General features: G+C 36.1%; 2 protein-coding genes across 2 annotated transcripts; one reads left to right on the top strand and one right to left on the bottom strand.

Moving 5' to 3' along the window:
- Nucleotides 1–3,115: 3,115 nt before the first annotated feature.
- AQI (Peptidase M20/M25/M40 family protein) lies at nt 3,116–6,446 on the bottom strand. The gene is made up of 4 exons (XM_012978348.2): nt 5,271–6,446; nt 4,596–4,733; nt 3,781–4,020; nt 3,116–3,505 (listed from the first exon to the last, which is right to left on the bottom strand). Exons 1-4 carry the CDS (start codon nt 6,168–6,170, stop codon nt 3,392–3,394), a joined length of 1,392 nt encoding a protein of 463 aa, XP_012833802.2. The 5' UTR covers nt 6,171–6,446; the 3' UTR covers nt 3,116–3,391.
- An 8,050-nt stretch (nt 6,447–14,496) lies between these two features.
- LOC105954673 (SEC7-like guanine nucleotide exchange family protein) lies at nt 14,497–24,764 on the top strand. The gene is made up of 11 exons (XM_088814565.1): nt 14,497–15,929; nt 16,332–16,649; nt 16,832–17,159; nt 17,380–17,802; nt 19,341–19,630; nt 20,021–20,294; nt 20,470–20,972; nt 21,078–21,399; nt 21,978–22,338; nt 22,661–23,346; nt 24,028–24,764. Exons 1-11 carry the CDS (start codon nt 14,902–14,904, stop codon nt 24,619–24,621), a joined length of 5,127 nt encoding a protein of 1,708 aa, XP_088670691.1. The 5' UTR covers nt 14,497–14,901; the 3' UTR covers nt 24,622–24,764.
- The last annotated feature ends 375 nt before the right edge of the window (nt 24,765–25,139 follow it).

The following is a 25,139-nucleotide window of genomic DNA, read 5'->3' as shown; positions in this document are numbered from 1 at the left end:
ATCTTTCGACTGTGTATGGTGGGCTTGATAATAATTGCTAGGATTTAGCGTCTAGGATTAAGTAGTTAAATATTCTTTGTGGGATCGATATCCGGACTTAATTGTCCACTATAGTACTTGTACGATACGTGCACTTGCGTGTAGGTATTACAACCAACATTATTTGCTTTGAGCTAAACATTGTTCATCTCCTTAAGGAATTAGCTTGTGCACAGCATTCCTACTTTCCTTTTGGCATTAGGTTCGAGCTAAGCATTATTCCTCTCTTATGGAAATTTGCTAGTGTTATGCATTCTTACTTTCCTTTTGGCATTAGCTTCAACCTAAGCATTATTCCTCTCCAATCATTATTCCTATTCTTGGGGAATTAGCTTTTGCTAAGCATTCTTACTTTCCTTTTGACATTAGCTTTTAGATAAACATTCTACTTTCCTTTTGGTATTAGCTTCGAGCTAAGTATAATTCCGCTCCTTATGGAATTAGCTTGTGCTATGCATCGTTACTTTCCTTTTGGCACTAGTTTCGAGCTATGCATTTTTCTTGTCCTTCTAGAATTTTCTTCTGCAAAGCATTCTTACTTTCCTTTTTGGCATTACCTTTGAGCTAAGCATTCTTAATTTACCTTTGGCATTAGCTTCGAGCTAAGCATTATTCCATTTCTTATGGAATTAGCATGTGCTAAGCATTCTTACTTTCCTTTTAGCATTAGCATCGAGCTAAGCATTATTCATCTTCTTGTGTAATTAGCTTGTGCTAAGCATGCTTACTTTCCTTTTGGCATTAGCGTCGAGCTAAGCATTATTCCTTTTCTTATGGAATTAGCTTATGCTCAGCATTCTAACTTTTCTTTTAGAATTAGCTTTTTGCTAATCATTCATACTTTCCTTTTGCCATTAGCTTAATACTATGCATTATTCCGCTCCTTATGGAATTAGCTTGTGTTAGGCATTCTTACTTTCCTTTTGCGCATTAGCTTCAAGGTAAGAACCATTCCTCTCCTTATGGAATTAGCTTGTGCTAAGCATTCTTAATTTCGTTTTTGCATTAGCTTCGAACTAAGCATTCTTACTTTCCTTTTGGCATTAGCTTCGAGCTAAGCATTATTCATCTTATTATGGAATTAGCTTGTGCTAAACATTCTTACATTCATTTTGGCATTATCTTCGAGATAAGCCTTATTCCACATCTTATGGAATTAGCTTGTGCTAAGCATTCTAACTTTCCTTTTGACATTAGCTTTTAGCTAAGTAATCCTACTTCCGTTTTGGAATTAGCTTAAAGCTAAGTATTATTCCACTCCTTATGGAATTACCTTGTGCTAAGCATTCTTACCTTCGCTTCGAGCTAAGCACTCTTACTCGCCTTTTGCCATTTGCTTTTAGCCATGCATTATTCCTCTCCTTATGGAATTAGCTTGTTCTAAGAGTTCTTACTTTTCTTTTGGCATTAGCTTCGAGCTAAGCATTATTCCTTTCCCTATGGAATTTTCTTTTTCTAAGCATTCTTACTTTCTTTTACGCATTAGCTTCGAGCTAAGCATTGTTCATCTCCTTATGGATTTAGCTTCGCAAGCATTCTTACTTTCGTTTAAGAATGAGTTTTGAGCTAAGCATTATACCTTTTCTTTTGGAATTAGCTTTTTTTTTGTATTATTTATTTATATATTTATTTATTTTATATATTTTTTTAATTTTTTTTAACTTTTTTTTTTATTTTTTTAATTTAAACTTTTATGTTAATTTTAATTTTAATTTTAATTTTTACTTTTATTTTATTTTTTGTGGAATGAGATTGTGCTAAGTATTCTTACTTTCCGTTTGGCATTAGCCTCAAGCTAAGCATTCTTACTTTCCTTTCGCCATTAACTTCGAGTTAAGCATTATTTTTTCTTTCCTATTGGTGTAGTGTGTGTATTTTTTCTAGTGTGTGTTTTCGGTGTAGTGTGTGTATTTTTTAGTGTGTGTTTTCGGTGTAGTGTGAGTGTATTTGTTAGTGTGTATTTTCGGTATATTTTTTTAGTGTGTGTTTTCGGTGTAGTGTGTGTAATTCTTTTTAGTGTGTATTTTCGGTTGTGTATGTATTTTTTAGTGTGTGTTTTTCGGTGTAGTGTGTGTATATTTTTTAATGTGTATTTTCGGTGTAGTGTGTGTAATTTTTTTAGTGTGTGTTTTCGGTTTACTGTGTGTAAAAAAATTTTTACGATCAAATCACCAAATATTGTATACTATATAGTACACAGATTTTCGTTAAAATTGGTGCAACGTCCAAAAAACTATTGCACAATCAAAATCACCAAAACTTTGAATATTATAGTACATATATTTTAGTTAAAATTGGTAGAACGTCCAAAAACTATTTCACGATCATAATCAGCAAAAACCGTAGTACACAAGTTTTGGGTAAATTTGGTGGAACGTCCAAAAAACTATTTCACGACAAAATCACTAAAGAATATACGTTATAGTACACACATTTTGGGTAAAATTGGAGGAACGTCCAAAAAACTATTTCACAATCAAAATTACCAAAATTTGTATGTTATATAGTCACAAATTTTGAGTAAAATTGGTGGAACGTCCAAGAAACCTTTTCACGATCAAAATCAACAAAAGTTGTATGCTATAGTACACAAATTTTGGGTAAAATTGGTGGAACTTACCAAAGACTTTTTCACGATCAATACTATTAGTACATTGATTTTAGTTAAAATTGGTGCAACGTCCAAAAAATTATTTCTCGATCAAAATCACCAAAAGTTGTATACTATATTGTACACAGGTTTGGGATAAAATTGATGGAATGTCCGGAAAACTATTTCACTATCAAAATCACCAAAGACGGTGTACTATAACTTATAAGTACACAGATTTTGGATAAAATTAGGGGAACGTCAAAAAAAACTATTTCACAATCAAAATTACCAAAAACTGTATGCTATAGTACACAAATTCTTGATAAAATTGGTGGATCGTCCCAAAAAACCTTTTCACGATCAATATCACAAAAAACTGTATATTATATATACAGTACACAGATTTTGGGTAAAATTGGTGGAACATCCAAAAAAAAATTACGATTAAAATCACCAAAAGCTGTATACTATATAGTATACACATTTTGAATAAAATTGGTGAAAAGTCCAAAAAACTTTTTCACGATCAAATACACTAAATTATTGAAATGTGGGGAAAATATCCAAATTCTAATAATAATTTAATAAAACTAGGCGGCCACTGTATTATAAGGAGACTTTGAGAGTCCAAATGGTAGTCAGCCAACAAGCTATACAAATTGATTAGGGCCTAATTGGAATTTCACTGGGAAAAGTATTGCTGGTCTTCATATAATTAAGTGACAGTGGTGTCTTTACTGATCCAGCTTCTTGCCTTTCTTACAACTCCGCCCTGGAATCTTCATCTTTCGTAGGTTCAACATACGATGCATAAGCTTTGATTATTGACTCGTAAATGTGAATCCCCCGCAAGTACTCATTCTTGTTCAGGAACTGCGCAAGCAAACGATTACATAATTTGTTTCAATTCTTTCAATTGAATACCAGTTCAGTTAGGAAAACCATTGACAATTTTGCCACGGGCAGAGCAATGTAATAGAAGAAACATAAATGGATAAATCTAAAATACAATTTTGAGGTTAATTCAACAAATAGTGTGTGCACAGGCCAAAAGGAGATTAGACTATTATCTTTCTGTATTCACGATATCAACATATCTAACACGATCCTTTAACTTCATGCAAAGCAGATAAGAAGAAAATGTTCACCTCGTTGTGGTCATGAAGTAGAATTGGTGTGTTTGCCATAGGAGAAAAGCCAATTGCTGGTAACCCAAGTTCCCTGAAATAGCGAGCATCTGTTGAAGCAGGAAATATCTCAGGTTTTCCAAGTTCACCATTGGCACTTTTTATTGCATCTTCTAAAAGTACCCACCAAGGGTTTGAACTGTCAAAGGCTGTAAGAATTTGCTTCCCAAACTTGTCATATATAGATCCCTTCTGCTTGAACTGTCACAACTCCACAAAATTGTTAGGAACGGTAGCTGATCATCCAAACATAGAAATTTCTTAAAACTGTTAATACCAAATCATAAATACGGAGATGGTCAACCATAAATTTAAAGCAGTTGAACACCAATCTTATACATAATACTTGATCTTTTGATATTTCACTATTTGGCCCTTTCTGCTTAATTGCCTAAAGAATGACTGAACTTACATAGTTGCATCAAATACAAGTGATCAACATGTGAAAGAAGTAATCAAAGTATGGAGGACCTTTTACACAATATAACTCCTTTTTGTCCACACAAAAATTGAATTTAAGGGGAAGAAAATTTAATGATCAAAATCAGAACAATAGTCATTCAAATGTTTAAATAAATTCAAGGACTAAATTTAAAATTTTAGGAATATTTCGTGATTAGGCCAGCCAAAGGCATGGAATGCGAGGAAGTTAACTTGCATACATACTTCAGCAGCTAAAAAAACAATTAACAGAAAAGTATAAATACGGAAATAAATATAGCAACGGTGATACTTTCTGAAAATGCATTATAACATGATTTTGTATATTTTATCACCTCAAAGGTCATATTACGTGTAGCAGGTGCCCATTCCTCTGCAATTCGTCTCTCCAAGGAGACTACATCTGCGGTTGGTGGGACCCGGATATCAAAACCTGCTTGAGCTTCTGATGGTTGCAAATTCATGACAAAACCCTGCCACACATGAAAACTAATTAAAAAGAAGTAATAGATCATTGTTAGTTGACATACTTGTGTTGCTTTATTTTTAAAATATATTAATATATCATCCCATTTATCATACCAAATAATGAAATAAATGGTATGTCTGTATCAAATGCAGAGAACTAAAAGAACTGGCCTACGAGTAAGAAACATATATTGTGATATTTTTCAATTTCAAAATGAGCACAAGGAAAATAAGGAATGAAGAACATTGTGATCGAAAATGGCAAGGTTCTAGTCCTAATTCTGTGGACATGAGAAATGCAACTAGAGATAGATGCATCTAAGACACAATTTATGTATCATAATACATCTTTGGGGGTTGGGTTGGCATCTAAATGAGTACGTAGCTCCTTGCAGAAATGAAAATCGTGTCTCAAGGTTAGCCATGAAATGAACAAAAAGCGATCCATGGATGAAAATGATCATATGTATACTAAAAGCATCGTGCAATAAATGGGTTATGGAGCAGGCAGTTAAAGCATTAGATGGAGAGGGGGGACTCACAGTAGGAGAAGGAGTTCCAGCTTTCAAGAAGACCATATTAACAGAAATGACCTCTCCTTCAGCCTTGTGTCCAGCCTTGACCAAATCAAATTGAGCGGCCCTGAATCTCCGAACAGTCTCGATGCTCTTGAGTAAATTCTCCATGGCAGTGTTGTCGTAGAGTTTAGCACCGTGACCGGGGGCCCCTGTAGCTTTCAATACAAGCCACCACGGGCACCTCTCTCCGTAGAACAGCCTGTAATTTCCAGTGGGCGAAGCCAACCCCTCGTCCAGCACAACACCAACATTCATACTCTTGAAAGTGTCTGAACCGGCAAACTGCTCAGCGCCGTCGTGCCCGCCGATTTCCTCGTCGGGGACAAAGGAGAGGTAGACAGTGCGGAGGGGGCGGTAGCCGGAAGACTGGAGGTTGCGAATGGCCTCGAGATACTGAAGGCCAACGCATTTCATGTCTTGAGAGCCACGGGCGTAGATGTGGCCGGAGGAGGGATCGAGGTGGGCATCGAAAGGGGGGTGGTCCCACTTGTGGAACTCAGCAGGCACGACGTCGGTGTGGGAATTGAGGAGGATAGATGGGAGAGAAGGGTTCTCGCCGGCCCACTTGAGGAGAACAAGTGGCTTGCCCTTTACCAACTCCAAAATTTGGGAGTCCAATGAGAGGGACTTGGCTTCGGAGGTGATGAAATCGGCTGCTTCGTTGTAGCTGGGGTTTGGGTGAGCAGTATTGATTCTCAGGTATTCCTGGAATCTAGATATAATTGACCTAGAATTCGAATTCTCATCTTCCACCGCAACTATCGCCGCCGGTGACAGTAATAGTACGACTATTGCTACTGCCATAAGTGCAGCAGAAAGATGATGATGATGATGGGATTGAAGCCATTGATATACTCTCATCATTTTCTAAATCGTCAACCAACTGAAACTCTTGCAAAATTTGTCTTTCACAGAGACAAATCACCGATCGAGTATGAGATTCCCAAAATAATATCGTTCGTTTGCTACTGTAAGTGAAAAGTGGTGGGTGGTGAGGGAGATCAGAGAGGGGCGGCGTAATCGGTCGACTGATGACTGTGTATTATTTTGCCCTTAGTTTTTTATCATGTTTATTTTCTTCAAATAATCCCCAATTTTCTTCTAATATACGCCACTCGATTTAGGCATAGACTATAGCCAGTTAGCCACCTACAAAATGTACAATGTAAGTTATATTTAAAAAATAGGGGTCTTCAGATATAGGTCCTTAGTGACAAAACTAATTAGAACCAAATGACAAGCTCAACTCAACATTTGCTTCACATCTTTTAGTAAATTCATTCCAAAAATGCCCTTTCACTCATGTTTATTTTTTCAATTTTCACTATGCATTTTTTACATTATTATACATAATTTTTTTCCTCATTTATAACATTTTTTTTGAAAATTACGATTTTTTTTCTTCTTTTCGTTAAATAATTCAGCAGATTTTAAAAATACTATAGTACACTATGGTGTACTATGTTGTTCTATGGTGTACTATCGTTTTTACACTATTACTAAAAAACAATTCTACAATATTATTAAAAATTACAAAACTAAACTTGTTTTTCGTTTTTGTTAATTCAATATATATATATATATATATATATATATATATATATATATATATATATATATATATATATATATATATATATATATATATATATATATATATATATATATATATTTTTTTTTTTTATTTATTGTAATACTAGAGTAGACTATGGTACGTATACTACGGTATTCTATGGTCTACTACGGTATACTATCAAACCCTAGCAGCCAACAACACACAACCATAGCCGTCAACGCAGCAACCTTCAAACCCAAGCGGCCAAGATCTGCAGCCGTCGCTCCGGTAACTGTTGGAAAACCTAGATTTACAATTTTGAACCCAAATCAACCAAAATCTCTTGAAGATCATGAAATCGAAAAATCTTAGATCCGCCCCACCAAATTGTAGATCTCCTCCACCAAACCCTAGATCTGCGACGCCAACATCACCACACCGCTAAAGATGCCACAAACCCCACCTGTGTTGCCGTTGTCCCCCATCCCCACCCCCAACGTCGAGCGCCACCTACACAATTCCCCAACCCCGAGCACCGCCGCCCAACGACCCCATCCTCATGGCTAAAAACCGGGTCACCATGAGCGCTTCCCCCGAGCAGCAGCCGCCGCCATCGCCGTCTCTCCCCCCATGCCACCGCATCCAGCACCATAGTCGATTCCATTGTCATAGCTTGAGATCGAGAGAAACAATTTGAGAGAGTGAGATAGAGAGAGTGAGACCGAGAGAGCGAGATACAGAGAGAGGCAAAGAAAGGGAGAGAAGAAAAATAAAGAAGAAAGAGAGCGAGATACAGAGAGAGCGGAGAAAGAGAGAGCAGAAAAATAAAGAGGAAAAATAGATCTGAGAGAGAAACGTGAATATGTGGGTTATAATATTTAGGGTTAAGGGCAAGATAGGAATTAAAAAAAAAATTAAGGATGTGAATCATATATTATTTCAATATAGGGATTTAATTAAAAAATTAGATTTAGACTTGTCATTTAGTTCAAATTGGGTTTGCTAGGAGGGACTTATAGCATATTACCCCTAAAAAATATTGTTATTGAATACTACAATATTAAAGATTTTATTCCTTTTTATGGTGTTACAATTCAAATTGTCTCGTATTTAATTTTAAGCGGTGATTACAAATAAGTCCATTAATGGGTACTTATTCATAAAGAGATCTACACAAAAAATTCATTTACGAATAAGTCAATACAAGATCCAGATTTTTGTTAAAGACTAAAATAGTTCATCATACTTTAATATGCTCTAATTTCATCATTAACTTAATTTAACCTCAATTTGACCCCAAATTTCATAAATTATTCAATTTTGACCCAAAGTTTTTTTTTTCAAAAAAGTTTTTTGTTTGAAAAACTTTTTTTTTCCTGCCGGATTCCGGCATTGACTTTTCAATTTTTTTTATTTTTCTTTTTCGCCGGTCTCCGGCGTTGACTTTTTTCATTTTTTTTTCCTTTCTTTCTGTAACATTTTTTTTCTCGTTTAAACAACAACATTGCTGTGATTGACAGTAATATTAACTATATTACTGTTAAACACAGTAAAATTAACTAAACTACAGTTTAACACAGTAGTATTGTTATATTAATCTCTAGCACAGTAATATTAACACAACAAAACTCATTATTATTGTGTAATAGAGTAATATTACATGTTAACCGTTCAACAAATGTAAACATAATAAAAACCAAAAGAATTAATATTACCGTGAGTGACAGTAATATTACTACAACAACAGTAATATTACCGTCAACCACAGTAATATTACAATAATAGACTGTAATATTATTTACTCCGTGAATAACTCAAACAAACAAAAAAATGCAAACAAAATAATAATATTGATGTAGTTGACAGTAATATTACTATAATAATAGTAAAATTACCGTCAACCACAGTAATATTATTTTGCTTACAGGATGTAGTTGACAGTAATATTACTATAATAATAGTAAAATTACCGTCAACCACAGTAATATTATTTTGCTTACAGTAATATTACAATAATAGACAGTAATATTATTACGTTACTCCGTGAATAACTCAAACAAAACAAAAAACCCAAAAAAAATAATAATAATGATGTTGTTGACAGTAATATTATTGTGTTTACAGTTATTTTACTGTCAACGATAGTAATATAATTACATTGACTTGTCAACAAATCATAAAGAAAAAAAATAACAAAAAATAAATAATAATGATATTACGTTAATTTATTGTCAACGGCAGTACAATTACATTAATTAACTGTCATTGACAGTATAGTTACGTTAGTTTACTGTCAGTGACAGCACAATTGCAGTCAACGTTTAGCGGCGGACGTAAAAAAAAAAAAAAAAAACTTAAAGAAAAGAAAAAAAAAATCATCGCCGGAAACCGGCGAAAAAAATCCGGAAGAAAAAAAATAAAAATAATTCGAAAAGTCAACGCCGGAGACCGGCGTTGACCACCGGAATCCAACGCCGGTCTCCGGCAACAAAAAAAATTGAAAAAAAAAAGTTTTTGAAAAAAAAAAAGTCAAAAATGTATTTTTGTGGTCAAAATTGAATTTTTGTGGACAAAATTGATTAAATTGGGGTTACAATTAAGAATTGGGTATAAAAAGGTTGGGGGTAATATTGGCATATATATAAATGTTTTTTTTATTTATAATAAATATTAAAGAGATTCGCTCATTGGTGAAAGATATATATCCCCTAAACCTAGAATAATAAAGATGCTTGGTTGGGGACTTATGCACAAAAACCACTAATTTTAAAGTATTTCTTAAAGGGGTTTGCTATTATCAGTGCGGTTTTTACCACTCGCAGTGCAAAATAATTCATTTTTTTTTTCTTTTCCAAATCTTATCCAAAACTCCTCCCAAACACTCTCAACCTTTAATTCTTGAAATTTTTCAATTTGAGTAATTTTTCGACCAATATCAGTTAGAGCACAAGTATTATCGACATGGATGACAACGGCTTCGATTTTGAGGTGAAAATATGCGTTTTTTGTTCATTTCTAACGTTTTTAGACATTTCGTGTTATATAACACACGAAATATATGCTCTCATTTTGTGTAATACTATACGAAATATATCTTAAAATCGTTTGTTGTTTGTTTCGTAGACCAGCATACGAAATTAAAGCTTACATTTCATAGTAAAACCTACGAAATGGAAGCTCTTATTTCGTGTGTTTTTACACGGAATTGTAGTTTACATTTCGTATGTTTTTCTACGAAATCCCTTAAATATTGTCTTTTAATTTTAAATATTTATGCAGGAACTAAGAGAACAATCTCACGATCATAGTCACTTCTTTGAACGTGGTATTGTGTGTGATAGTAGAGAAGCGTAAATTATGTGGGCAAAAGACACAACAATTAGTCATAATCATCGACTGATTAATCATTGTAAACCAGAAAAATATCATGTTTTAACGTGTGCAAGATATCAATCTGGACGACACGTACTATTGAAGAAACGTTCTTGTCCGTTCAGGTTAATTGGCAAAAAATCAACGGAGGATGGTTTATGGCGATTGAGTGTGAGTAATGGTAATCATAACCATCTGCCGGGTATTTGAAAGTTTAACTTATGTTTAAATTTGTATTTGTTTTAATTTTGCATTTAAATGTTTAATTTATGTTTTGGAATATTTTAATTTGTAGCGTTGTGTTTTGCATTTTATATGTTTAACCTATGTTTTTGGAATGATTAAATTTGTAAGGTTGTTTGTAAGGTTGTTTGGCTATGTTTGATAGAATTAAACACTGAATGTTGAATGCTGAATACAACTCTGAATAGTTAAGAGTTTGTCCGAGTACTGAATACTAAAGTATCAAATTTGTTTGATAACTTAGCATCTGAATAATGTAATTTTACTGTATTAGCCTTATATATAAATTTATAATTGACTAGATGAATTATTAATACCATTAAATATTTCTTCTTACAATAAAACATCATATAATAAATCATGGAATTTAATCAACTAAAAATAATAGATGCACTTATAGTTAAATGTTAGAACCGTATATTTCTTATAAATAATAATTTAATCAAAATCATAAAAAAATACAATATATAAATTGATTCAATTAAAATCATAAAATAATAAAAATGATTTCACATTTTCATTTACTTTTTATTATTTTTCCATTGTATTGATACGTGTCAATATATTGGGTGAATAAAAGAAGATAATAAATGAGTTCACACTTGAGGACCCCATCATCAATTGAATACAAAGCTTTGGAAGATTTTTTGGATTTATGAAATTTTAATGAGGATAAATTTGTCTAGAATATGTTCAGTGACATGTCTGAACGAATAAGACAGACAATTTTGATCGAATCAATAACAGGTGAGAGGTTCAGTTCATAGCTGAATGCCAAACACGCTAAATTGGGTGATGCTTACCGAATAAGATGAATTATTCATTCAGAGGTAATTCAGAGGCTATTAAACACAGCCTAAATATATACTTTAATTGCTTCAATTGTACGTAGTTTCTAAATTCAAATCATAAAACTAGTGAATTAATATACAAAACAACAAACTAGTAATTTAAATAGTTCGTAATAATAATAAACAAGATTAGTAAATAATTAGTTCCTAATAAAAATAAAAACAAATTATTAAATTAAATAAGTCATAACAATAATAAAAATGCACAGTCCTAATAATAATAAAAATAAACTTTAAAATTAAATAGTTCATAAAAATACATAACTGGCAAAAAAAACCGATAAACAACCGCTTCGCTCTCCTCGGTGGCTGCACCTCATGATCGTCGTCGTTGTCGTTGCCATGGTCGATGCCAATATATCGGGCGGCAGACTGCATAATATCTCCAAGATCGGCACGTAGATCGGCAAATTGCTGCATCCAGTCCTGTCCAGTGCTCCTGGTGATCGGGTACAATGCACGTACTATTTGGTAATAAGCCGGCTGATCTGGTGGCCTCACATTTTCTCGATGCACTGGAGCCGGGCCTACGTCGGGGTTGTTGATCTTCAGATGAGTCCGATCGGTGTACCACTCCATGTAGTGCTCGTCAACTTCCCTCCGTTGTCGTACCGTCTTGTCTGCGTTGGCATGAATGGAATGAGCCTGGACCATGTCCCACATCTCACCCGGAAATGGGTAGTTGACTTTGTACGACGTACCTCCTTTGGGACCGCGTGAACATGGCTCCATCGATAGAATCAAGCCGCGCGGAATATCCTGAACCCACCCGAACTGTCGGACGCAACGATCAGGCATATACGGCTCTACGACCCACATGTACTAGATCGTGCCATGATACAACGTACGAGGGATACTCTCGTGTATATCCCGACCATACGGTAGCCACTCGACCTAAACAGAAAACAATATAAATACATAAATCAAAAAATTCATATTTAAACAAACTACAAACATATACCGAAAAATTCATATTTAAAAAAATATAAATTCATAAATATAAAAGACTTACATCATCCGCTGTCATATTGTCGAGTAACCCTCGAATATACTTGAGCGTGCCCGCTTTTGGCGGCGCGTTCCACCTCTTGCATCGAGGCTGAAACTCGCGGTAGCGCTCGCTCTCCTCCGGCGGCTGGAATCTCGAGAAATACTTGTATATCCAGCACTGCAATATTTTATTTAAAGACATTAAAAATTATTAAAATATATTAAAATTTACAAAATATATTAAAATTTATTAAAATACATTAAAATGAACAAAATAAGTACAAAATATATTAAAATTTACCTGAAGAAGGGTGGTGCAACCCGCCAAGCCCCTCGACTGTGCTCGGCTGCATATACCCAACTATCTATATAGATTGGCCAAACATGCCGAACCCTACGAATACGTGCCGACCTGATCAAGCACTGAATCCTCGAGCACGTGCATATACCACGGCTTCACCCGATCACATGTCTTGTCGGGGAATAAAATTGATCCGAGGAGAAACACCAGGTATATCTGAACTCGTCGTCTCATGGGCGTGTCGGGCATCAACAACTGTCCCTGTATCATCCTTCATGTGGGGCCCCCATGCTTCCATGACTCGTCAATCTCCTCAAACTCGAGGTTTAATACCTCGGACAGCAAATACACGCAGTTTGTCCGCTCGATGACCTCGTCATACCTAGGCGCGACCACCCGTCCCTCCACATTGGCACCTAGAATCATATGGACATCGTGGAGAGTGATAGGTATCTCTCCCCACGGCATATGGAAGTTGTTCGTCTCCGGCTGCCACCGCTCCACGAATGCAAACAACAACAGAGTATCTAGGCCCGGTAAATAACATCGGGCTAGGGGATACAAACCGGTCATCCGCAGAAAATGCTTGTCTACGGATACATCTATGTCTTCTAGGGCAGCTGCTATCTTCTCGTAGTTGAATTGGTTCAGGGAACTGATACGGGACTCCACTCGTCCAACCGGATGTTCCTGCAATCATTTATTTAGAAAACATATTAATTAACTATAAAAGTATTTTAATATAAGATACAAAAGTTATAATATTAAAATTAAAACGAGTAATTAACTTACTTCTCCCCTCCAAATATATGCCGCTACGTGCGACTTGAAACTCGGTATCAAAGACGAATCCCGCGGGCCACCGGGAAATGGACCATCTAGCACATCCGGATTGACTCGAGTATGAGTTCGACCACCACGACCTCCACGGCCCCGTCCTCGGCCTACACGATCTCCACGAGCTACAACCTCGTCTCGTGAACGGGGTCCACAGCATCCTCCTCTTCCTCCTCCTCCATAGCACGAGAAGACCCAACAACGGGATGTGGAACTGATGATCTGGCTTCACCAGCTCTCTCAGCCTCTCGCCTACGTCGTGTAGACATAGTCATGCGCTCGCGCTCTTGATGTTCAGCCTCTTCACAAACTGCTCGCATAATTGCCTTTGATTTCCCTTTGCCTGCCATCTGTTAAATAAAACACTATTAACGTCAGTCTAAATAATAATAATAAATAAAACAAATCTTAAAAAAAAAACTGAATGCAGCTATTTCGTGGAAAACACACACGAAATTAGTGCTTACATTTCGTTAAGAACACACGAAATACAAGAACTAATTTCGTGTTTTTTTCCACGAAATGACAGTAAAACTGCCAAAACACATACGTTTCGTGCACAATTATACGAAACACAAGCTTACATTTCGTGAGAAATCTCACGAAATGTAAGCTTTTGTTTCGTATGATTGTGCACGAAACGTAAGAAAAACAAACAATTAAGCTAATTTCGTGGAAAAAATCACGAAATTAGCCCCTTAATTTCGTGAGTTCTTACACGAAACGTAATTTTTTTCCGAAAAGTTTCGAATGTTTTCAAAATACTGAAAACGTATAGATTTTCGACGAAATTTGTTAATATACTACTATAAAACATTGGGTTAATAATTTCGAGTTCGAATTTTACCTTAAATCGTTGTTGAATTGCTCGTTTAATACGCAAGAACTCGAAGGACCTTAGATAGAATTTGAGAGGATTTTGAATTTTTTAAAGAAAAGTTACAAATGAAATAAAGTCGCACTGCAAGACGGTAAAAATTGTTCTATGAATAGTATTTCAGATTTGAATACTAAAGAGTGTATTATTTTTGACGCTGTTACAATTCAAATTGCGTATTTAATTTTAAATTATTTTTTAAAAAAGATTTCCAAAATATAATTTGATCCTACAGTAAATGTAATTTCCAAAAAATGTAATCAATGAAATAAATAAAATAAAAATATTTAGATTTCATTTCCTGTTGACCGGTTAGCAAAGAAAGAAAAATAAATTGATTCGAGCAAGGAAGAGAGAAGAAAGGTAAGAAAAGGCGGATCCGAACCCCGATTATCGCATGTATCGATCCGCACTGTCACAGATGCTGATGCAGCTTATACACCATTTGAAAATTTCTTCTTCTTCTTTCTTTTGCTTATTATAATAATTCAGGCCGTATGTTATTCCACATCGCCGGCGAGGAATTGATTCGCCAGGCAGCTAGCTAGCGCTGAATGTAAGGTGGAGCGATGTCTGCGTCGCAAACCCTAGGTGGTGCGTCCCGGTGTGGGTGGGTGCTTGGTCCTTCATTGGACAAGATCATCAAGAATGTGGCATGGAGGAAACATTCTCAACTCGTATCTACCTGTAAATCTGTCCTAGACAAGCTCGACTCTCTGTCCGATGATCCCTCCGATCCCACCTCATGCTCCCCGCTCTACGGCCTATCTTCTTCCGATGCTGATCTTCTGCTTCAGCCTCTCATCATGGCCCTTGAGTCGGCCTACCCCAAGGTTCTCGAGCCTGCTCTCGATTGCGCCTTCCGACTTTTTTCCTTCGGTCTCATCCGTGGCTGCGAAATCAATGATAATAATAATAATAATAATAATTCCTCGATTATTTTCCGTCTCATTGACTCCGTCTGCAAATGTGCTTCCCTAGATGATGAGTCCATTGAGCTTGCCGTGCTCAAGGTCCTGCTATCTGCTGTCCGATCCCCGTGCATCTATATCCGCGGTGATTGCCTTGTATATGTCGTTAGGTCCTGCTACAATGTGTACCTAGGTGGTCATAGTGGCACCAACCAGATCTGTGCCAAGGCTGTTCTTGCTCAGATGATGATTATTGTTTTCACCAGGGTCGAACATAACTCAATGCTAGTTGATTTCAAGACTGTCTCTGTATTCGAATTGCTGGAGTTTGCTGATAGGAATCTTAACGAAGGAAGTTCTATACAGTTTGCCCAGAACTTCATCAGTGAAATTGTCGAGGCCAAGGATAACCCTCCTAATGTAAAGTTGTCCTTGGATCTGCAAGAAAAAGCCGGTGCTGGTGAAGAGTATGGTAAATCTGCTGAGGAGGCTGCCGAACTCGACGGGTACAGTAAGATTAGAGAGGATGGTTTTATGCTCTACAAGAATTTATGCAAATTATCTATGAAATTTTCGTCACAGGAGAATCCCGATGATCAGATCCTTTTGAGAGGAAAAATTCTCTCTCTAGAGCTTTTGAACGTCATCACTGGCAATGCAGGTCCAATCTGGTGTACCAATGAGAGGCAAGTGCTAACTTGTAGAAAGTTTCTTATTCTCTAGATACCTGCTATTGAATCAAGTTGTACAACATATATGTCTCGAATATTCAATTAAGTCGAATGTCTTGAATAACCACTATTAACCATGTTAAACCGGAGGAATTGCCTGCAAAAAAGGACAACTTCTAGTAGTTTCAAATACATTAGATCAATATAAGACTAATGCTCCTGTGAAGAGGATGAAATCTCAACTATTAAGGTCAGGAGAAAACATATAATGATGTAGCTGGACTGTAAAATGAATTTGAAGATGGATAATCTTAATTTCTTAAATCGTTCTCAGGAATATTGAATATGATTTTTCTTTCCTGTAAACGAGGAGCATGATGTTTTGTAGAGATAGCTAATATGTTCTTTTCTTAACAGGTTTCTTAATGCGGTCAAGCAATATCTATGCATGTCACTGTTGAAGAACAGTGCACTGTCTGTTATGACTGTTTTTCAACTTCTTTGTTCAATATTTTGGAACCTACTATCGAAATTTAGGTCTGGATTGAAATCAGAGATTGGAGTTTTTTTTCCCATGCTGATTCTTCGTGTACTGGAGAATGTCCTTCAACCTAGTTTCCTACAGAAGATGACTGTTTTGAGTTTACTGGATAAAATCTCTCAGGATTCACAGGTTATTGTTGATGCTTTTGTCAACTATGACTGTGATGTGGACGCTCCAAACATATTTGAAAGGTACAGAAGATTAGGTTTAGATTTTCCTTTTGCTTTTCCTTTGTCCTGAAATTATTTATCTTCCCATCCTATGTAGATTTAGCTGCACCAGTTTTTGTTTAGTTGTTTTTCTGTTGTTCTAGCAGCTTAATGTTGTAGTAAATATGATTGCCAACCCCATTAATTTCTTATGATAATTGCAGGACTGTCAATGGGCTTCTGAAAACTGCACTAGGTCCACCACCTGGCTCAGTTACTTCTTTGTCTCCTGGCCAAGATATGACGTTTCGTCACGAATCAGTAAAATGCCTGGTTAGAATTATCAAGTCAATGGGATCATGGATGGACCAGCAGCTGAAAGTTGGAGAACTTAACCCACCAAAATCTTTTGACAGTGAAAATTTGACTGAGAATCACACTTACCTCGAAGATGCAAACAGTGCTGATTATGAGCTGCACCCAGAAGCAAATTCTGAATTTAGCAATGCTGCAACATTGGAGCAGCGTAGAGCTTATAAGATAGAAATTCAGGTTTGCTTATCAATTATACTTCCAAGCGAATTCATCTATATCCTCATGAATTCTTTTGCAGAATAAGTTTTTATTGACTGGCGATTTAGCGTGCTGAGTGTCATAAAATGGTTTTATGTGTATTAATTACTAATACTACAATTTTGTAGTCTTTCATTTAGGTAACAATATTAGAATGTCATGGTTTACTCTGATATTTTTGTCAATGGGATCAATGCAGAAAGGTGTTGCACTGTTCAATAGAAAACCTTCCAAGGGGATCGAGTTCTTAATAAGCACCAAAAAAATTGGCAGCTCTCCTGAAGAAGTGGCTTCTTTTCTCAAAAGTGCATCTGGCCTGAATGAAAGTATGATTGGCGATTATTTTGGTGAAAGAGAGGAGTTTTCTATAAAAGTTATGCATGCATATGTAGATTCCTTCAACTTTGAAAACATGGGCTTTGGTGATGCAATCAGATTCTTTCTAAGAGGATTTAGGTTACCTGGAGAAGCACAAAAGATTGACCGCATCATGGAAAAATTTGCTGAACGCTATTGTAAATGCAATCCGAACTCATTCACAAGTGCAGATACGGCCTACGTGCTTGCTTACTCGGTTATAATGCTCAATACTGATGCCCATAATAGTATGGTAAAGGATAAGGTGTGTTTCAGATACCTTGCTCTAAAATTTTGAGTTTTCTCTTCTGTTCTGCAATTATTCCTTAAAGTATCAAATTAGTTTTACTCCACTTCCTTTACTTGATAGTCCATATGTCGTGCTACCTAATAAAAATTCTTAGATTAATTTAAGTATTTCCCGTTATGCCAACAACTGGATATTGTTAGTTTCTTACACAGTTAAAAGTAAATTTTATAAATATTGAGGGTGAAAGCGTCACTAATACCCTGCTTTCCTTTAAGTTTAACTTCAAAAGGTTTTGCATAAATTATCATCTTCATCAGTTTATAAACTGTTGATATTTTAAACTCTTCCAGAGAATCTTTCCTTATTTGCATGAGATTTTCTCATCAATTTACTCATATAAATTCAATAAAACCTAGGTTACATGGATTACATATCCCTTTTCACTGTGTCCCAGTGCAATCTCCAAGGGTTAAATTTCATACAATGTAATTTGGGATTAATATTTTTTAAATCAAATGCCTTCATCCTTATTTTGGCTAGTTTTAATAGCCGCGTATATGTTGCTATTCTCGTCTTAGTTTCTTTCTTTCTGCAGTATTCCTATATAACTGATTGACTATGCAACAGATCAGCCTTATACAACAAAAATGATAGGTTTATAACCGTTGTACTGATATCTCCTTTTTTTTTCTTTAGTTGGTGTTAAATAGCAAGATAATATAAAAAGTGGTTCTTAACCATAGACATTGAATATATTTCTTGATTTCCGCTATTCCTACGCATGTAGTCCAAATTATATTAGAATTACACTCAATGTATTCAGTCTTATTCGACTAAATCTTAAATCCTTTTGTTTCGAAATAAACTTTCTAGAACTGTATCTTGGGTATGATTCTTCTCCGCATTTCAACTCCAAGCCAATTTTATCTGCTAAAACCATGGACTATAAACCAAATAAAGGCCAACGAAAGCTGAGTCATTATGCAGCTTTAGCCTTTAGTAATGGTAAATCTCCCCCTTGTGGTAGTTCACCCTTATCTTATGCCCTTTTTAATCAATGACAATCCTGCACGCCATTAGCTTTCTTGACATTTAAACTAAAATCAATCCCAGGGCATAAATTTCAATTGATTATTTAGGATTTAGTATTTTTTCAACTTCTTCATTCTGCAATACAATACATTGAGTGATTCACTAATATAATGACAAAGTTATGAAGTCAGTAGTCTTCTGTGCGTCTAAAATTTTGAAAACTCCAATTACATTTGATATTGGTTCAACCTTAAAAATAGAAAGGGCAGCAAGAATTATGATATCCGACAATGTTCAAGTATCCTTATCTTGGGATCCTATACCAAATAATATAGGTGGATCTCATACATTCTAGTTTTTAACTGGTTTCGTAGGAAGTTGGGAACATTTGGAACTTAAAACTGTTCAATGTTATGCTCATACTGGATTGGTTTATCCTTTATCCATAGATATTAGTTTATTACCGCCGCATTAAGTACGATCTTATTTCTGACTATTGAGATTGAATTTGGCTTGTTAAGATGACCAAAGCTGATTTCATCCGGAATAACCGAGGGATTGATGATGGCAAAGATCTACCTGAAGATTATTTGGGGGCGCTGTACGATCAAATCGTGAAAAATGAGATTAAGATGAAAGCTGAGTCTTCTGTTCCCCAAAGCAAACAAGGAAACAGCCTGAATAAGCTGCTGGGCTTGGATGGCATTCTCAATCTGGTATGGAAGCAGACAGAAGAAAAACCATTGAGTGCAAACAGAAATTTACTAAAGCATATCCAAGAGCAGTTTAAAGCAAAATCTTCCAAATCAGAGTAAGATCATGCTTCCACATAATAGGCTCACTTTCTTTTTGCCTCTATTTGATTATTTTTGCTTAGACTAATTAGAACCTTAGACCTGGAATAAGAAAATACCTCTATCAGTGTTTGTCAGTGGAGACTGGAGAGCGGTAGTTTGAGCAGGATGATCCTTCCTCTGTTTATTGTAGACTAGTTAGGACCTACCTGGAATATGAAATTGAAATGCCTATATGGATGTCTATCAGTGGAAAGTGGTTACTACATGCAGTTTGAGAGGGATAATCTCCTCTAAGCATGATAATTTTGCTAGGTTATGATGCTTGTTTCTTTTTCTGTTAGTTTTCTGGTATGCCACCCACTACGCATATGCTTTCAATCTTTTTTTTTTTTTTCCGGATGCAGGATTGTTTACTATGCTGTACTAGATCCTACAATATTGAGGTTCATGGTTGAAGTTTGCTGGGGCCCAATGCTTGCTGCATTTAGTGTTACTCTGGACCAGAGTGATGACAAGGAAGCTACTTCTCAGTGTTTGCAGGGAATTCGACATGCTGTGCATGTTACTTCTATGATGGGTATGCAGACCCAGAGAGATGCTTTCGTTACCACTGTGGCTAAGTTTACCTACCTCCATTGTGCTGCAGATATGAAGCAGAAAAATGTAGATGCTGTCAAGGTATTTGTCCATTTCACCCTTGGGGTTAAACTATTGATGATTAGTGTCTCATGTATGCTCAAGAAATTTTGTGCAGTTAGTGCTTGCTTGTATGAGTTCATCATTTTACTTTGAAAAATAATGCTGTTTCCCCTTGCTATAGAAGTGACTGCAGAAAACTCTGTTGTTTTGGCAGGCTATCATATCAATTGCTATCGAAGATGGAAATAACCTCCAGGAAGCATGGGAACATATTTTGACATGCTTATCCCGATTTGAGCATCTGCAGCTCTTGGGAGAGGGAGCACCTTCTGATGCATCCTTTCTTAATACAAGTAATTCTGAATCTGAAGATAGAACAAAAAATAATGCGAATTATCCGTCGTTGAAGAAGAAAGGAACACTCCAGAATCCAGCTGTAATGGCAGTTGTTCGAGGTGGCTCTTATGATAGCACCTCTGCCGGAGTAAAATCCCCCGGTCTTGTTTCTTCAGAGCAGATCAATAACTTCATTTCAAACTTGTATTTGCTTGATCAAATAGGAAATTTTGAATTAAACCACATTTTTGCTCATAGCCAGAGGTTAAACAGTGAGGCTATAGTAGCTTTTGTAAAGGCCCTCTGCAAAGTCTCAATGTCGGAACTGCAGTCTCCAACCGATCCACGTGTGTTTAGCCTCACCAAAATCGTGGAAGTTGCGTAAGATTCTTTCCCGATTTTGAAGTGATGCTTCAGTCTTTACTAATATGCTCGAGAAATTCGAGATTGGAGTTCAAAAAACCATTTGATGCTTCTGTTTTGTAGGCACTACAACATGAATCGCATAAGGCTTGTATGGTCTCGGATATGGAGTGTCCTGTCAGATTTTTTTGTGGCAGTTGGTCTGTCAGAAAATCTCTCTGTTGCAATCTTTGTTATGGATTCGCTGCGGCAGCTCGCTTCGAAATTCCTGGAGCGAGAAGAACTGGCAAACTATAACTTCCAAAATGAATTTTTGAGACCATTTGCCGTTGTGATGCAAAAAAGTTGTTCGACAGAGATCAAAGAGTTAATAGTTCGATGTATCTCGCAAATGGTCCTCAGCCGGGTCAATAACATAAAATCTGGATGGAAAAGTGTTTTCATGGTAATGTTTCCTTTACATGTACATAGATTTTACTTAATTTTCTGATCAGTAGAGTCCACATTTTCTGTATTCAAGTGAGCACTTAATTATGTCATTCTTTTTTCCACAGTTCAAGTTCTTCACTTAGTTTTGTTTTGTGCACATGGTGGTGGTGGGTATATGGTGTGGGTTGTTTTTAACTGTATATGGTGTTGGTATGGTTGGAGTTTGGATACTTCTGGCTTTCTTTATACTGTAACAGGACCAGCTGACTCTATAACTTGGTCTTTTCTCACAGCTGATATTTTATTCTTCAAATACCTCCACTGGAATGCCACAAAAGTTTTTGTTTTAGTCACTTGTCAGCCTCCAGTGTGGCTTTATCTTGAAATTCTGTGTGATTATAGCTGATTGTATTAGAAGGTGTGGATTGTAGCGACAGCCCAATGAATAAGTGTCGTAAATGTTTAAAAAAATTCTTTAAGATTGCAACTTCTTTTCAGATCATAATCTTTAAAACATTCTTCTGAAGACTTTACACTGTTATACTCCTCATACTTGAAAGTTTGCCTATCAGATATACTGTTCTACATTTGCAGGTGTTCACAGCAGCTGCAGCTGATGAAAGGAAGAGCATAGTTTTATTGGCTTTTGAAACAATGGAAAAAATAGTGAGAGAATATTTTCCCTACATAACTGAGACAGAAGCGTTGACTTTTACTGATTGTGTTAAATGCCTCATCACATTCACAAATAGTAGATTCAACAGTGATGTCAGCCTCAATGCTATTGCTTTTCTCCGGTTCTGTGCTGTCAAACTTGCAGATGGTGGACTTGCTTCCAATGATAAAAGTAAGGGGGATGATTCATGCGTTCCAATAGTGAAGGACAGTGCTTTGGATGGTGAAACATGTGTAGAAAAGGATGACAATATGTCTTTCTGGGTTCCTTTACTCTCAGGTATTGAATTTGAACTGAGAATTACTAAAATCAGTGTGGAGCTAGAGCACACTCTTGTATTTATCTGATCTAGATGTTTGTATCTTCAGCATAACTCCTACAATCTGAGTGTCCATAAAATTCTCATGGGTTTGTTTGACTTGAATACAGATGCAGACCATAAAAAATATCCAGATATGAACATTTGTATGGGTTGTTTGTTTCTCTTAAATAAGTGACATCATTTTCCCATCTGCACCTCACTCCCTTGGTGGGGAACAAATTCAATTCATTAGTACTTGTGCAGTTTAGCGTCTGAACATATTTTTCAATAATATTTCAGGGTTATCTAAATTGACATCAGATCCTAGAGCAGCCATCAGAAAAAGTGCTTTGGAAGTTCTCTTTAATATTTTGAAGGACCACGGTCACCTTTTCACCCAGTCATTTTGGGCAAATATTTTCAAATGTGAGATCTTTCCAATATTCGGTTTCCCGTTGGATAGTAAAGAGGCTTATAAGGAGGAGGGTTGCTTTTCCCCAGTTTCTGGACCCTTACATCCTGATGGTGGGAGTATATGGGACTCTGAGTCGTCTGTAGTGGCAGCGGAGTGTCTCATCGATTTGTTTGTCCAGTTCTTTGATTTGGTGAGGGCCCAACTGCATCAAGTGGTATCCATATTGGTGGGTTTCATAAGAAGTCAAGGTCAAGGTCCCTCGAGTGCAGGGGTGGCTGCTTTGATGCGTTTGGCTGCTGATTTGAGAGGTAAACTTTCAGAAGATGATTGGCGAGATATCTTTCTATGTTTGAGAGAAGCTGCTGGATCCAGTTTGCCTGGTTTTGTAAAGCTTTTGAAAACCATGGACACCATTGAGATACCTGATGTTACTCGTCCCAATGATGAAATAGAATCCTCTTCTGGCCGTGGAGTAATTAAAGATGGTTCTGAGGATGACAACCTGCAAACTGCCGCTTATATTATTTCAAGGATGAAAGTACATATAGCTCTTCAGCTACTTATTATACAGGTTCTCCTTACCTCTCTCTCTCTCTCTCTCTCATATGTATGTGTATAATTTGTATGATTAATACTAACTATGCCGACACATCTATAGTTGTCCGACATGTTCTCAGTTGCAAAGACTCTGCTATAACTATGTTATTCACAGTATGACGAGCTCAACATGTTAAACACAGCCTATTCCACTTCACAACACCTTTGATTTCTTCATATACATGTTTGGAGGACTAAGATGACGATCTTTATTCTTGTTTTAGTTCTTTAAGAATTTTTATGACTATAAGGACTGACGACATAACATGGATCTTGTGTTGAATGACCATCTCCTAACTACAAAGGAGAATCCTTTAATACGGACCAGCTACTTGTTAGATATTGTGTTGATTGACCATGTCATCTAAAATCATGTATTATCATATCATCCATAGCAGTAACCAATAGTAGAAGTTATGATCGGAGAAGTTCTGTCCATTTCCAAAATATCATTGTGAATAACCTTGTCAACTTTGGGTGATGTATTCATACCTGTTTGCTAAATAGATATTAGAATATGAGAGACGCAAGGGTAGCTGAATGCTAGTTATCCCACCAAAAAGAAAAACATAATCCTACTTGTCTCAAATTGGTTGATTTTGAATATTTTGCTAGAAATTTCATTCCTGACTTATATTATTCTCCTTGCTCACAGGTGGTGAGTGATCTTTACAAGATGCATTGGAAGTTCTTATCTGTAAACATTGTCAGTATCCTTGTTGAAATATATTCATCAATGTCATCTCACTCCCATGAATTGAACTCTCAAACAGCATTACTGGTTAAGTTAGATAAAATATGCACTATCCTGGAGATTTCCGATCCACCCCTGGTTCACTTTGAAAACGAGGCTTACAACAACTACTTGAACTTTCTGCACGATTTACTCATGAACAGTCCATCTTTGCCGGAGGAGAAGAATGTTGAAGCAGAGCTTGTGTCTGTATGTAAGATAGTGTTGCGGAGATACCTTGAATGTAGTGGATTTGGATGCATAAAAAAGGCTGAGGTACACTGTTTTCTGCCATTAGGCTCAGCCAAGAAGGAGGAGTTGGCAGCACGCACGCCTTTAGTTCTAACAGTGATGAGGATCTTATCTAGTCTAGAAACTGATTGTTTTACAAAGTATGTGTCGCAGTTATTTCCTTTGTTGACAGATCTTGTTCGAAGTGAGCATTGTTCACTTGAAGTGCAGCGACTTCTAAGCAGCGTATTTCGGTCATGTATAGGTCCAATAGTAATGAAGTGACGTTTTGTTCAATATACAGTAAATAACTTTGAGTTTTAACCAAACCCTCATTTTTGCATCATACGATACAAGGTACACTGGATCTAAAGGCAAAATGTTTTTTATTTTATTTAATTACATTGGAGTAGAAAACATTTATTTCAGCACTTGATTTTCTGTTCTTGATTATATTGATGCATAGTTTTGCTGTAAATGTTCTTTCTAACTTGTTAATTTTCTGTACGATTCTTGTAAAAATCAATTTTTCTTATGAAAAAAGAAAACACATATTTTTTAAAGTTCATTTAAGTTTTTACCTTATTATCAAAACTTAAAAGTATGAAGTGGATGTTATGAGAGAAGTTTCAGCAGTAAACATCACGTGATGAGGAAAGAAATAAAGTCGTGTGGGTTCAAAAGACAAGAAATTTTAATGATGGCGGTCTTCATTCGCCGTTAAGTTTATTCAGGTCAGTTATAGCTAGCTTACCAGATATTTTAATATTATTAATTACTGTTAGATCTTACATCTAATCAAA

The sequence above is a fragment of the Erythranthe guttata genome, chromosome 14 (genome assembly GCF_056151865.1).
Source record: "Erythranthe guttata isolate IM_541 chromosome 14, IM_541, whole genome shotgun sequence".
Taxonomy (NCBI): Eukaryota; Viridiplantae; Streptophyta; class Magnoliopsida; order Lamiales; family Phrymaceae; genus Erythranthe; species Erythranthe guttata.
Note: the sequence above shows the minus strand (reverse complement) of the source record. Positions and strands in the feature narration are given on the sequence as shown.